Source organism: Castor canadensis, chromosome 5 (assembly GCF_047511655.1).
Source record: "Castor canadensis chromosome 5, mCasCan1.hap1v2, whole genome shotgun sequence".
NCBI lineage: Eukaryota > Metazoa > Chordata > Mammalia > Rodentia > Castoridae > Castor > Castor canadensis.
This window is the reverse complement of record NC_133390.1, coordinates 68,957,650-68,972,986: the sequence shown is the minus strand read 5'-3', so window position 1 is coordinate 68,972,986 and position 15,337 is coordinate 68,957,650. Positions and strand designations below refer to the sequence as shown.

At 32.2% G+C, this 15,337-nt stretch overlaps 1 protein-coding gene and 1 non-coding gene across 6 annotated transcripts in view; one reads left to right on the top strand and one right to left on the bottom strand.

Annotated features, from left to right (window-relative positions):
- The window catches only part of Stxbp5l (syntaxin binding protein 5L), a 391,328-nt gene that overhangs the window by 142,019 nt on the left and 233,972 nt on the right, over positions 1-15,337 (bottom strand). For all 5 annotated transcript variants that reach the window (XM_074073244.1, XM_074073245.1, XM_074073246.1 and 2 more), the window contains 2 exons: positions 12,741-12,888; positions 11,746-11,813 (listed from right to left, as the gene is read on the bottom strand). In XM_074073244.1, the coding sequence (XP_073929345.1) occupies positions 11,746-11,813; positions 12,741-12,888 (216 nt within the window). The remainder of the gene's footprint in view (positions 1-11,745; positions 11,814-12,740; positions 12,889-15,337) is intronic.
- Positions 4,241-4,346, top strand: LOC141423627 (U6 spliceosomal RNA). Its single transcript, XR_012448469.1, has one exon. It is a non-coding gene; the product is annotated as a U6 spliceosomal RNA (small nuclear RNA).

Here is a 15,337-nt window from a genome sequence, read left to right as displayed (position 1 = left end):
ATGCCACTGATTTTTTGTATGGTGAATTTTTTATCTTGCAGCTTTACTGAATTTACTTATTAATTCTAATAATAGTTTTTCATGGAATTTTAGCATTTTGTGTGAGATTGTGTCATCCTCAAACAATGACAAATTTACTTCCTATTTTCCAGTTTGGATGGCCTTTCTTTCTCTTGGCTGATTGCTCTGGTAAGGACTTTCAACATTATGTTGAATAAATGTGGTGAGTGGTATTCTTGTGTCTTGTTCCAGATCTAAAAGAGAAAGTTTTCATCTCATTCAGTATAATGTTAGCTGTTGGGTTTTTACATATGGACTTTATTATATGGAGGTATACTCATTTTATGCCTAATTTGTCCAGCATTTTTATCCTATGGTGAGTGGTATCCTTGTGTCTTGTTCCAGATCTAAAAGAGAAAGTTTTCATCTCATTCAGTGTAATGTTAGCTGTTGGGTTTTTACATTTGGACTTTATTATATGGAGGTACACTCATTCTATGACTAATTTGTCCAGCATTTTTATCCTGTAGGTATGCTGAATTTCATCAAATGTTTTTCTGCATCCACTGAGATCTTCACATCATTTTTGTCCTTCATTCTGTTGATATGGTACATCATATTTATTTATTTATTTGGAGGTACTGAGGTTTGAATTTGATGTCTCATGCTTGCTAAGCAGGTGTCTGCCACTTGAGTCACTCTACCAGTCCCATCATATTTATTGATTCATGTATGTTGAACCATCCTTGCATCTCTGGAATGAGTTCCACTTGATCATAGTTAATAATCTTTTTAGGTCCTTTTGGATTTTATTTGGCAGTATTATATATATAATGTTATCATTTACGCTCATCAAGGATATTGGCCTATAGCTTTGGGGTGTGTGTGTGTGTGTGTGTCCATGTCTGATTTTGGTACCATGGTAATGCTGGCCTTGTAAAAAGAGTTTGACAGAGTTCCTTCCATTTCAGTATTTTGGAATAGATTAAGGAGAATCGGAATTTGTTCTTTAAGTGTTTTTGTAGAGTTCAGCAGTAAGGCCATCAGATTCTGGACATTTTTAGTGGGAGATTTTAATTACTACTTCTAGATCATTACTCATTATTGTTCTGTTCAGATATTCTATTTCTTCATGACTCAATCTGGTAAGGTGTATGTGCCTAGGAATTTGCTCATTTCTTCTTGGTTATAAAATGTTGGGTTATAGTTGTTTATAATTTCTAATAATCTTTTGTATTTCAGTAGCATCAGGTGTAATGTCTCCCTTTTCATCTCTGATTTTGTTTGAGTTTTCTTTTTCCTTTTCCAGGTTAGTATAGCTAAAGGTTTTTCAATTTTGTTTATACATCAGAGAAATTTTTTTAGTCTCTAATTCATTTATTTTTCTGTGAACTTTATTATTTTTTTCTGTTAACTTTAGGTTTATTTTCTTTTCTTGTTTTTTTAGTTCCCTTAGGTACAGAGATAGGTTCTTTTTTTTCATAAATAGGTTCCTTATTTGAGATCTTCATGTATTTTTAACATAAGAGTGCAATAAACTTCTCTCAGTATTCCTTTTCCTGTGTCACACAGGTGCTGGTAATTTTTGTCTCCATCTTCATTTATGTCAAGAAATTTCCTCCTTTATTAAAGTTATTATTGAGAGAGGCCCAGGCTGGGACCATGAACTTGCAATCCTCCTGCCTCAAGTTCCTGAGTGTTAGGATTAAACAAATGTAGCATTATATCCACTTTGAAATTATTTTTTATTTGGAAAAAATTCTTCTTGATTTTTTTCCTTCATCCCATTGTTTGGTCAAGAGACACCTATTTAATTTTCACATATTTGTATTTTTTTCCAAAATTTTTCTTGTAGAGATCTGGTTTTATTGAATTGTTACTGGGAAAGATCCTGATACAATTTCAATTTTTAAAATTTTGTTGAGACTTACTTTATTGTGTATCATATACATGGAGAATGTTTCATGTGCTGTTCATAAGAATGTGTATCCTGCTGTTGTTGGACAAATGTTCTATAGATGTCTGCCAGGCCCATTTGGCAGTTTAATGCTGACATTTCTTTGCTGATTTTCAGTCTGGATGATCTATACATTCCTGAAAGTGGGGAGTTAAAGCTCTCCTTAATATTCTATTGGGACCTATATTTCCCTTTAGGGAAATATTGGGATCTATATTTGCTTTATACATTTGGCTGCTCTAATACTGGGTGAACTTATATTTAATTATTTCCTGATTGTGATTTTAATTTGCATTTTCTAATGATGGTGAACATCTTTTCATGTGGTTGCTACTCATTTGTCTATTTTTTCTGGAAAAAATGTTTATCAAGTTCTTTCCCTAATTTTTATTGATAAATTTTTTTGTGTTTTCTTGAGCTCTAAGAGTTCTGTATATATTGTGAATTCTAAGTCCTGATAAGATACATAATTTGTAATCTTTTCTCTCATGTGAGGTTGGATTTTTCATGCAGAAATGGAAAACTAATAAATGTACTTTATCTGAGATAGCAGTGCCATACCAACATTTTAAATGGTATTATATTCAATCTATTTACTTTTGTTTTATATATATATATATCTCTTGAAAATGGCTTAGAGTTAGGGTTTTTTTTTTTATTATTTGTGTCTTCTTTTTCTCTCTGTTCTATCCTTTTAAGCAGTAATCACACTTTAAAATATTACTCTATTCTTGAAGTTTTCTATTCTGTTAGTATATTCTTAGTGGTATATTCCATACTATTCTTTTGGAGATTTTCCATATCTATTATAACATTTATCTTTAAAAAGTTAAGAGTGCAAATTGAGTTATAACTTTTATATCTTGGGTAACTGTCTCTCAAAGACCCATGTGTTAAAGGCTTGGTCCCATCTTATGGTATAAATGGGAAACGGTGCAACCTTTAAAAGGTGGAACCTATTTAGAGGTCTTCCAGTTCATATGGGGGCATGCCCTTGAAGAGGATATTAGGATACTGGCCCCTCTTCTCTGCCCCTTCTTTTCCTTTTTTCTCTCCTTCCCAGAAGCCATGAGGTAAACAACTATGCTCTATCTCACATTCCTGCCAAAATGTGCTGTATTGGCACTGGCCCAAAGGCAATGAAGCCAAGTGATCATGGACTGAAACTTTTGAAAATGTGAGCCAACATAAATCTTTCCTCTTTTAAAGTTGATTAAAATATTTTGTTATAGTGACACAGAGCTGACTAATAAGCCAGACAAAGCAGTTTTTACTATGATTATATATTTGCATTCTACATAATAATATTTAAACTATTAAGGGACATTTTAATATTAGTTACCAAAACATAGTATTGTTATTTTTAAAAGTCACATTTAGATTTATTCCTGAATTTACTTTTTTCCATTATTCTTATTTACCTTTTACATTTCAAACAAATTCACTCAACATTTGTTTATATGAAAATGAAATTTTACCTTCATATTTGAAGGGTATTTTTTCTAAGTATGAAATTCTAGATTATTATTTCCACAATTGTACAGATATCATTCCATTATCTTTTGTTTTCACTATTTTTGGTAAAAAGTCAACCTCAACCTTGATGTTACTCTTTTTTAAGGTAAAGCATCTTCATTACTGCCTTCAAAATTTTTTCTCCTTCCTCTTTGTTTTTATTACTTTTACCTATAATTTGTATTGGTAGTTTTATTTATTCTGCACTTGGTTTATAGCATTTATGAATCTGTGTTTCAATGGAAAAACTGTTGGCCATTATCTCTTAAAAATTTATTCTAGTTTGTTCTCTCTCCTTTCTGTCTGTAACTCCAATTACACATATATTCAAAGTTTTCCACCATATATCATATAGCTATTATACTTTTATTCTTCTTCTCTGACTCTGTATATTTTCCACTTATTATCTTTCAGTACACTGATCCTATCTTTAGCTAATCTTATTTAATTCTTTTTCTCTTTTATTTTTTATTATTGTGCTGAATGGAGATACATTGTGGCATTTATAAAAGTTCTTACAATATATCATACTTGAATTCACTCCCTCCATTCTCCTTAATCCTCCCCTCCCCCCATTCCTGAAATAGTTCCAACAGTTATTTTTCAGTTACAATAACTTTCATCTCTATGGCTTGAACTAATTTTTGTTATAGTTCAAAATAATATGAAATTTACCTTTTTAATCATTTATAAGTGCATGGTACAGAAACAGCAAGTTGCTGTGCAGTACATTGTTAAAACTTCATCTTGCAAAACTAAATATCTGATGTTCACACTTAGGAGTACATATACTGAAACCGGAATGATACAGAGAAGATTAGCACGGGCCCCGTTCAAGGATGATGTGCAAATTTGTGAAGTGTTCCATGTAGAAAAAAATCCCTAAATAACCATATGCATTGAAAAAATTCCCCTTTTCTTTGTACTCCACCCCTTGGAAGCCACCACGCCCTTTTCTCTGCATTTGACTACTTTAGATGCCTCAGGTAAGTGCAATTATACATCATTTTTCTTTTTGTGATTGGCTTTATTACATTTACTATAATGTGTTCAAGGTTTACCTATAGTTGTAGCATATAAAAAAATTGCTTTTGTTTATAAGGCCAAATAATATTTCATTGTATGTATAATCAGCATTTTCTCCATCCATTCATCCATTGATGAATATGTAGGTTATTTTCATATCTTGGCTAATGTGAATAATGGAATAATGAACATATATGTGCAACTGTGTGTTCAATATTCTGCCTTCAATTCTCTTGGGTATGTACATAGAATTGGGGTTACTGGATTATAGTAAATTTTTAATTTTACTGGGGAACTACTATACTATTTTCTATAGTGGTTACACCATATTTACATTCTCACTAACATTTCCAAAAAGTTCAAATTTCTTCATATCCTTGCCAACATTTATTTCCTGTTATTTTTGGAAGTGGCCATTATAATGAACAGTGTTATCTCATTGTGGTTTCAACTTGCATGCCCCAAAAGGTGATGAGCACCTTTTCCATAATTGTTATTTTTCTTTGTTAAACAAATGTCATTTGCCCATTTTTATACTGTAGTTTATTTTTTGTTGTTGAATTCTAGTTCTTCATATATATTATGAATATTAACTCCTCCAGGCATATGGTCTGCAAATGCTTTTTCCTGTTACAAAGGTTGCCTTTTCTATTGCTTTCTTTCCTTCACAAATGTTTCATGTTTTATATATATATATATTCTTGGCTCTCTATTCTGATCCATGACTCTGTATGCATGTCTTTACACCAATACCATGGGTTTTTTGCATTTTATTTATTTAATTGTTGTGCTGGGTGAGGGTACACTGTGGCATTTACAAAAGTTCTTACAATGTATCAAATATATCATACTTGAACTCACCCCCTCCCAGAGTTCTCCTTTATTCCCCCCTCCACTCATTCCTGGAATATTTTCAACAAGCATCAGTTTTATATTTTTATAAATGTGTACACAGTATTTGCACTATATTCAACCTCCTATACACTTTCCCCACCACCTCCCTACTCCCATAGGTACTAACTCTCCACCCCACCCCTGCAGGACTTGTTGCAGTTTCTAAATTGAAGAGGGCTTTGAACTATGCTTTGAAATCAAGAAATGTGAGGATTCTAGCTTTGTTTTTCTGTCTTAAGATAGCATTGGTCATCTTGGATGCTATGATTCCATATAAATTTTAGGATTTTTCCCAAATTTGCAAAAAAAAAAAAAAAAAGCCATTGGTGTTTTGATGTTAGATCTATAGAGCACTGTGGGTAGCAATGTTTTGTAGTTTCCAGTGTATAAGTCTTTCATCTGGTTTGTTAAGTTTTCCTAAATATTTTATTCTGATACTGTTGTAAACAGGATTATTTTCTTAATTTAATTTTTAAGACTGTCCATTATTAATGTGTAGAAATGCAGCTAATTTTTTGCATTTATTTTATATCCTTCAAATTGCATAATGAAACCCACCAAAAATTTAAAAAGGCGGGGACAGGTATCGAGTTTAAGAAGAGAATAGAGGGGGTGAACTAGACCAAAGTACATTATGCCATGTTTAGAAGTATCTCAATAAAGCCCCTTTCTATAATTAACTTATGATGATTCAAAACTGCTGAATTTGTGTATTTGTTACAATTTTTTTGTGTCTATTCTAGAAAACTTTAGGGTTGTCTACATATAATATTATGTCATTTACAAGTGCATGATTTTATTTCTTTCCTATTTGGATGCTTTTGTGTCTTTATCAAGTCTTTTGCTCTAATACTTCTAGTATTATGTTGAATAAGAGTGGGCATCTTTACTTTGCTTCTGATTTTAAAGGGAAGACTTTCAGTTTTTCACCATTAAATGATGTTTGCTGTATACTTTTCATATATGGCCTTTATTATGAGGAAGTAATTTCCTTGTTAATCAGTTGAGTGTTTATCATGAAAAGTGTTGAATTTTGACAAATGATTTTTCTGCAACATTAGAAATGATCGTGTGTTTTTCCTCCATTCTATTAATGTGGTATATTACACTGATGACTTTCATACACTGAACCATCCTTGATTTTGTTTGCTAATATTTTATTAATGATTTTACATCAATATGTATCAGGGATATTGGTCAACTTTTTTTGGTAATATTTTCATCTGATTTTTGTATGAGATTAATATGACCTCATAAAATGAGTTTAGAAACTATTTCCTCCTCAATATTTTTGGAGGAGTTTGAGGAGAACTAGGCTTTATTCTTCTTTAGATGCTGAGTAGAATTCTTGAGTAAAGCCAATTAGTTTGAACTTTTACTTGTTGGGAGACTTTTGATGGCAGGTACACTTTCCTTACTAATTTTAGGTTTAGTCATCTTTTTTATTTCTTCATGATTTAATCTTGATAGGTTATATGTTCCTCATAATTTATCTCTTTCTTATATGTATTGAAATTGCTGATATTTCATTGATCATCATAATCTCTTATGATCCTTTCAATTTTTACATCACCATTTATGTCTCATTTCTTTTCATTGTTGTTAAACTAAAAATTTGTCAATTTTGCAGATCTTTTAAAAGAAACCCACTTCTAGATTTGTTGATTTTTTAAAATTGTTTTTCTATTCTCTATTTTGTTCCTTACTTCAGCTAATTTTCAGTTTAGTCTCTTTTTTCCAACTTCTTGAGGTATAAAGTTAAGTTGTTGATTTTAGATAACCTTTTTTTGGGGGGGGTTAAACTCAGTACTGGAGTTTAAACTCAGGGCCTTATGCCTGCTAGTGAGTCACAGCTCCAGCCCTTTTTGCTATTGTTATTTTTGAGAAAGGGTCTCTCTTTTTGTCCATATATCTGTTAGGCCCACTTGATCTTGTCTTTTGAGTTCTCTGTTTCCTTATTAATCTTCTGTCTGGATCACTTATCCATTATTTAAAGTTTAGTATAAATATCTCCTACTAGTATTGTTTAATTGTCTAGTTGTTTCTCCAATTTTATAAATGTTTGCTTCATACATTTCGATGTTCTGCTGCTATGTGCATATATTTATAACATTTGTATCTTTCTAATGAATTGACCCTTTTATTATCATGTAATATATTCCTTTTTCTCTTGTGAGTAGTTTGAAGTCTGATGTAAGTGTGGCTAGTTTGCCTCCGCCTCAGTGTTTTCAAAATTAAATGAGAGAATGAGACTGTTAAGGATCTCACAATAAGTAAACTGAATGCTCTGAACTTGTTATTCATTAAAAGAAAATTGTGTTGTGTGTTTTCTGACATCCACTTTCAGAATTTTCTTAATAGCTATAGCAGACCAGCTTTATTATGAGAACAGCGTGTTTAAAGAGGATGGGATTCCAGTGATAGAAATACAGCAACACCTGGACTGATTGCCGGTTCCTCAAAGCAAGTATATATACAAAAGAAGGGAAACATCTTTAAAGCTATGCCCCAAACCAGCAGATGACCTCCCCCCCCACCCAACAGCCTTGGCCTACTCTTAAATGTACTGCAGCTATATAGGAAATAAAAACTCCACTCTCTTTTGTCTGTGCAGCCAGCCTGATATCTCTCAATTAGTGCTACTCTCCTTTTCCTTTTCCCCTATTCAATTAAACCTTGCTTGCAATGTTTATACACACACTACCTGAATTTCATTTCCACTGCAATTGAGTCAAAAGAGCCCATCTGTCTGGTAATGAGCCTGTATTTATTGAATATGCTGCATTTGAAGTGTGTATATTGTAGGTGGTATACAATTTGGGTAGTAGTTTTTAATCCTCTCTGAATATTTGAATGGGTATACTTAAACCACTATATTTAATGTAAACATTGATATTTTAGGGCTTGAGTCTGTTATTTAATTTTTCCTTTCTCTGTTTTTTGTTATCCTGTTTCCTTTTTCTATCTTTCTATTGGTTACCACTTCCACATTGATGTATTAATAATGTTTTAAAGTGTATCTTTTTGTCTAATGTTTCTAGTAACTGATTTAGATACATTTTATATTCATAACTATCTCAGTATACAATGTCATCTTACTATCAGCTCAAGGGAACTATAAAAGCCTTACCTCCACATCTTTTTTACCCTTTATAAGTGGGTTAAATATTTCCTCCATACATATTTAGAGCAACACTGAACTATAATCTATGCTTACCATTTAATATATTTTTAATCTCAAGAGAAGGAAGAGCTTTTTAATCCACACTTTTGATTGTGGTATTTCTTGATGTTCCAAGTTTCCTTCCTTTCATTTCTTTTCTGTATAGAGAACTTCCTTTAGCCACCTTTTTAAAAGAGTAGGCTTGATTTAGACAAATCTCTTAGTTTTTTTTATCTGATGATGTCTTGATTTTACCTGAATTTCTGATGGAAATATTCACTGGGTACAGAATTCTGGGTTGGCAGTTTTTTTTCTTTCAGCTCTTGAAAAACGTTGAGGTTTCTTTCCGGCCCTCTAATTTTTTGATGAAAAAATCTACTATCATTCAGCATAATTGGTTTAGTCTGACAGGTAGGATACTAATTCTCTTTTGTGGCTTTCAAATTTTTTTTCCTTGGTGTTCAGTGTTGAGAAGTTTGATCACAATATATCTTAACGTGGATTTCTTGGGGTTTGTTTAACTTCTGGGATCTACTGGTTCATGTCTTTTGCTAAATTTGGTAACCAATTCTTGGTTACCATTCTTTTCTTTTTTTTTTTAAGTTTTAGCAAGGATTTATTTTAGCATAACAGGATAAAGTATAGACTGGGGGACGGAGGGAAAGAAAAAGAGAGAAACATTTTCTGCCCTCATGCAGAAAATGGGAGCAAAGACTCAAAATGGTAGTTCCCAATTCTTAGTTTTATAGTGGAGAGCTGGAGCAATACACATGGTCAAAAAAAATGGCTTTGGATGACTGAGATGGCTGACAGGGAACGGTTACCCTCCCAAATCTCACCCTAAATCAGACACAATAGGATGCTTTACAACTTCCCTTTCCTAGACATGATTATTCTTCACCCCTTCAAAGATCCTTGCAGGTTCTGAATATCTCAAAGAGGAAAGCAAAAGGAGATAGCTCCTCTTTGTCTCCCTTCAACCATTATTTTCTTGAATATTTTCCTAGCTCTTGCCTCATTCTTCTCTCTTACCTCACTTGACTTACACTGACACAGGGGGTAGAGAGTGGTAGCTCCTACATTACTGCTGGGCAGTGTTGGGAATCCTGGCTCCTATGTGATTTCCACTAACAATACAGAGAGGAGTTTTACCCAGTTGAAAGTCTCAGCTCCCTACTCTTCCTTTTTTGACACTCTAAGAAAGTTGGAGCATGTCATTACTGATAAAAATAAAAGTCTAGGCCTCTATCTTGGCCTTTGCTGGAATGGACTGAGTTGGGGCCACAGGTGGGGTGTGTGTGTGTGTGTGTGTGTGTGTGTGCTGGAATGGACTGAGTTGGGGCCACAGGTGGGGTGTGTGTGTGCGCGCGTACAGGTTATTTTGTGAAAATTTTGACTTACTAGGGTACCCCTGTCCTCATCCCTTAGGTAAAGAGTGCTAGCTTTTTTGTTTTCCTATGTACATTCACAGTTCCAGGTTATAGGCAACTTCAATTACAAGTTGAGAATATACGAGACAGAAAGAAAGCCTAAGGAATTCACCACCAAACTCACCATCATTCTGTTTTTTGGGATTTGTGGGCCCTAGATAGTCTGATGTCTCTCCACATTTCCCAGTCATCCTGTGTTAATCTTATACATACATATCATCCAGGGTTTTTAATTGTAATTAGTAAGAAGATTAGGGAAAAGTATATTTATTCTATCTTCCCATTAACAGTTCTCCTTACTACCTTTTAGATTTCTTGTTTTGCTTTAGCTATGTTCCTCTTTTCATCCATACTATCAGAATACAAAGTAGGTTACTATGCAAATACAAGCAAAATTATGAAAAACAGGTTTTGCTAAGGGGGGGGTGTTACTAACAGAAGAGGGAGGGTAAAAGAAGGAAATTAAAAAGGTGAATATGATTGATGTAGTTTCTATGCAAGAACAAATATTGAATTTTTAAACCTGTTGAAATCACCATAAGGTGACTTAAGTAAAAAGGAGAAAAATAGAAGGGATGAGACAATTTAGGTTATAATACTTATATACAATGGAAAGTCCCTGTACAGCTATCTTAAACAAACAAAAACGACTTTTTTCAAAAATGGAGAACAGGAACATGAAACAGCTCCTGTCTGGGGTTGGTAGCAGTGGGAGGAGGGAGGATGGCAGGAAAGGGTTCAGGAGGATGAATGTAGTGAACTATTATATACTTGTGAATGAAAATGGAAAAATGAGACATGTTGAAACTATTCCAGGAATAGGGGGAGGGGAGATAAAGGGGAATGATGGAGGGAATGAATTCAACTATGATACATTGTAAGAACTTTTGTAAATGTCACAATGTACTCCCAGTACAATAATAATATAATAAAAAAGGAACCAAAACCAAAACAACAGAAAACTCCCAACAAAGTAGTGCTATTTCTGGTACTATAAGTTTTAAAGCATGCATTAACCATTTGATAGGTGTAGTCATCAGACTTTTCATCACTGTGACAAAACACCTGATATCAACACCTTAAGAGAAGAACCATTTATTTTGTTCACAGTTTCAAAGGTCTGGGTCCATCATGGCAGCGAGGGCATGCTAGAGCAGAGCAGCTCACAACATGGTAGCAGGAGCAGGTGGCAAGGTTACTCACCTCATGGTGGAGAGGAAGCAGAGAAAAAGGAAGAGACCAGAAACTACATATAACCTTCTAAAGCATGCCCCCAGGAGCTTTCTCTCACAAGCTAAATCACTCAAACTTTCCACCACCTCCCAAAATAGTGCCACCAGCTCTGGACCAAGTGTTCAATACCCGAGCCTACTGGAGACATTTCATATTCAAACCATAAAAATGGAGACATAAAGCAGTGATTCCCGAACATGAAAAGAACCCAGAGTTGTGGGTAAGACCTTTCTGAAGTTAATATTTTTTGATTTCTGTAAGGAGTTTTTTCATCATTTTCCTCCTGTAACTTTCATTTGGTGATATAACCTACATATGAATTTTTCTTATAATTCAATGTTTCCAGTAATTCGATTGTATCTTCCATCAAGATTAAAATTTTTGGACTGAAGTTATTTCTTATATTTACTTAGATTGTTAGTCTCCAGGGAGCACAATTAAAGAAAACTGTCAAAACTCAACAAATGAATTTATAAGTCATATAACATCTTTAATTAAATTAGTAAGTCATATAACATCTCACTTACCCAGTAATAATAATTTCTGGATATGTTTGTGTTCCAAGATTCCATGCTCCTCCACTGATAGGCCATTCCTAAATAGATTATCCAGAAGAATATGTAAGTTATACATATGTTTTACTTTGAATGACTTAGAAACTTAGAATGAAAATATTTTAAAATAATGATAAAAGGATCATTTAAAATTAAGTTGTTATAAAGTAATCAAAGATGAAGTAATAATCATTTAAATTTTCATTGAAAAACATCTCTCTAAATGCACAATTCCATCTCCTTTAAAAACAGATTTTAACCAATATCACCAACTTATGTAAACAATTAAAAGAAGTATTTTTAGTTGAATAAATACAACATTGCCACATGTGTCACATTTTGTATAAATATAAACTGCATAAATATAATGTTGCTAGATGTGTCTCAGTCTGTGTGTAAAGTATTATTGTGCCACTTAACATAAAATACTATGTAAATAGTGCCTCTTGGAGTTGTCCATGCTAATATAATAGGGTAAATAACCATAATCAGAATAGATGGTTTGTGACAATGACAATAATAAATATTTGAACCTTACAGAAAATATTTTTAAAGGAATTTTATAATGTTATTAACAAATAACTTTTAATAGTTATTTTTTAACCACTGATTAATAATAAATGATAAACCAAGAAGAACTCTTGAATTTCTTAAAATATACTCATCTAATTAAAGGTTATATCATATGATTCTAATACATTAAAAGTATATACTTCATATATAAATATACATGACAGATAAGGATATCTCAGTATATTATTATGTATGTAATATATAATAAGTTTATATTCTTCTATATTTAAAACTTTATAGCAGTTAGGAAATTTGTATTTCAGAAGTTATATCTTCAATAGATGCCAGCTTATGACTTCAAAAAAATTAATATGGAAAGTCATAAAATAAAATAATGGATAAGTATGACCATGCATATGAACATAAGAAAAATTCTTTATAGTTTGTACTTTTACCTTATTACTGTATCCTTGTTTTTTATGCTTGGCTCCTATAGAGTAGAGTACTAGGATCAAATCTGGAGGGCAATCAGCAAAATATGCTGTGCATGTAACTGGTGATTCATGAATGTCCATGGGATATGGATTTTCAAAGATTGGAAAACTAATAGACAAAAACAATATATTAGTGCCATTTTACAAAGATAAAGACAAAATAATGTTCACGAAGTAAACCTTAAAATGTTTCTAAACTTTAATCATAAACTTTGACTGATTGTTTTCTTGGTACTATAAAACAAGAATCATTCAAATTGAATGTTCTTCCTAATATAGTTATGTATAATCCTGCCTGGGAGGGTTGGTACCAGTTGGAGGGGGAAAGCATGGGAGAGTGAATACAGCACAAATGCTGTGTACACATGTATGTAAATGGAAAAATGATACCTGTTGAAACTATTCCAGAAATGGGTTGTGAGGGGTAAAGCAGAATGGTAGAGGGATGAATTCAAGTATGATATATTTGATATATTCTAAGAACTTTTGTAAATGTCACAATATAATCCCACCCAGCACAACAATAAAAAATGCAATATTAATGATGGTAGAAATTTCTCAAATTAATTTTCTGTTCAGACTCTGACATTTACAGTGACATAACTTTGCTAATATGAATATAATGAATTACATTAAACTGAAAATACTAGGGCTGGTGGAGTGGCTCAAGTGATAGAGTACCTGCCCAGCAAGCATGAGGTCCTGAGTTCAAACTCCAGTACCACCAAAACCAAAAACACAAAAAAGAGTAAACTGAAAATAATATGTAAAAGTAAATTTATTTAAAATTACATAAATTAGATATTTTATTTAATATACTTATTTAATAAGATACTAATATTAAAATGTCAATAAATTTTGATATGTTTTTCAAAGAGAGGTAATATATAAGCAAAATTTTAAATTTTTATAGGAGTAACTGAATAATGTATTTAGGGGTGTGTATGATAATTAATGATTTTAATGATTTAAAGATCATTTTCTATGTAAACTAGAGAACATAGATCGAATGAAGGCTTAAAGATACAATAAACTTCCTCAAAACTACTATAACTTAACAAAAGACATGAATAATGTCTTTTGTTTTTTTTTAATTGGGGAGAGGAGTAACTATAAAAAATAATATTCTCATAATATTTTTAGAAGCCTAAGTAGGAATTGCATTCAATCTCCACAGACTAGTGTTGGGGGGAGAGGAGGGTGAAGGAAAGTGGCAAGCATCTCTACTCACCAATCTGAAATGATGCACAGCATATGGCATCACAAATAAGGATAGTAATATATGCAATATGCATATAATAAATGCAATTCCACCAGGTGGAAAGGAGCAATTTATGTTTAGCAAGTAACAAGTATGTTAAACTTGGACAGGTGAAAAATTCTTTGAGATAGAGTATAAATCATTAATATTGGAAGTAAAATGAATTAATCACCTTGAAGACCAAACATACATCTTGGAATTTTGAAACAGTAAAAAGCAATGATAATAGATTCTTGACAATGTGAACAATATAGTAAAAATATTTGGGAAAAAGTAGTCTACAGGCAAAGAGTAGGCATTAAATATATTGAACAGAGAAATAATTTTTTTTTTAAAATTTACTATTGGTATTTAGATGCAAAAATGTAAACAAGATGCTGTGGAAATGGAAATGAAGATATGAATCTAAGGAACCAAGAAGAGGAAAAATTTGTATGCCCTTATGTTTGCCTTCATGTTGAGGATTAAATGGAAAGAAACAAAGATTTGTAAAGGACTCCGAAGATACAACTTGCTTAACAATCAACATGGCTGACAGGTTATATATGGAAGGAAAGAATATATTTAGTTTTGCTACATTAAATTTCATGTATTAAACAATGAAATGAGTATGTCACATAAATTTTAAAACATGGTGCTAAGTAAGGTAAAATGTTATTTAAAAATTTATGAACAAAATGTCAATTCATATATTTAACATAAGATAATCAGAAGCATAAGAACAAATTATAAAATAGTAAATTATGCTATACATAATAAAACAATAAAAATCTTTAAGTTAAAGGGTACATACTAAAGACAATGACTATTTAAGATAAAATATACAGTCCTTTGAAGACCTTGGACAAAGTGTGAGGAATCAACAAATAGGACTCAAAGAATAGCGGGCACCAATGAAATCAGAAAAGCACATTTTAATAAAACCTGTATTAGAACTTCTTCTAGGAAGAAGCGTAAATCCTCATGTTTGCACAAAACTAACCAAGTTTAATGTTACATTGGGCAGCTGATCGTAATTCACAGTTATGATCTTATGGTCCAAACCCTACATCTCCTTCAAAATACTGACATATCATATACTACAAATTAATATAAAGATGAACTATGGCTCTTACATTTACAAACTATGTGGAAAGTAGAATTTGGACTGTAATTGATTGAACAAAAATTCATTGAAAGCCTAACTCCATATATAGACATGGACTCCCCTTCATGGAACCTACAGTTTTATAGAGAGGCAATCTTTAAACGCCAAATGGAAAATTGTATGCTATAAAATGAGGATAGCGGGGACTAT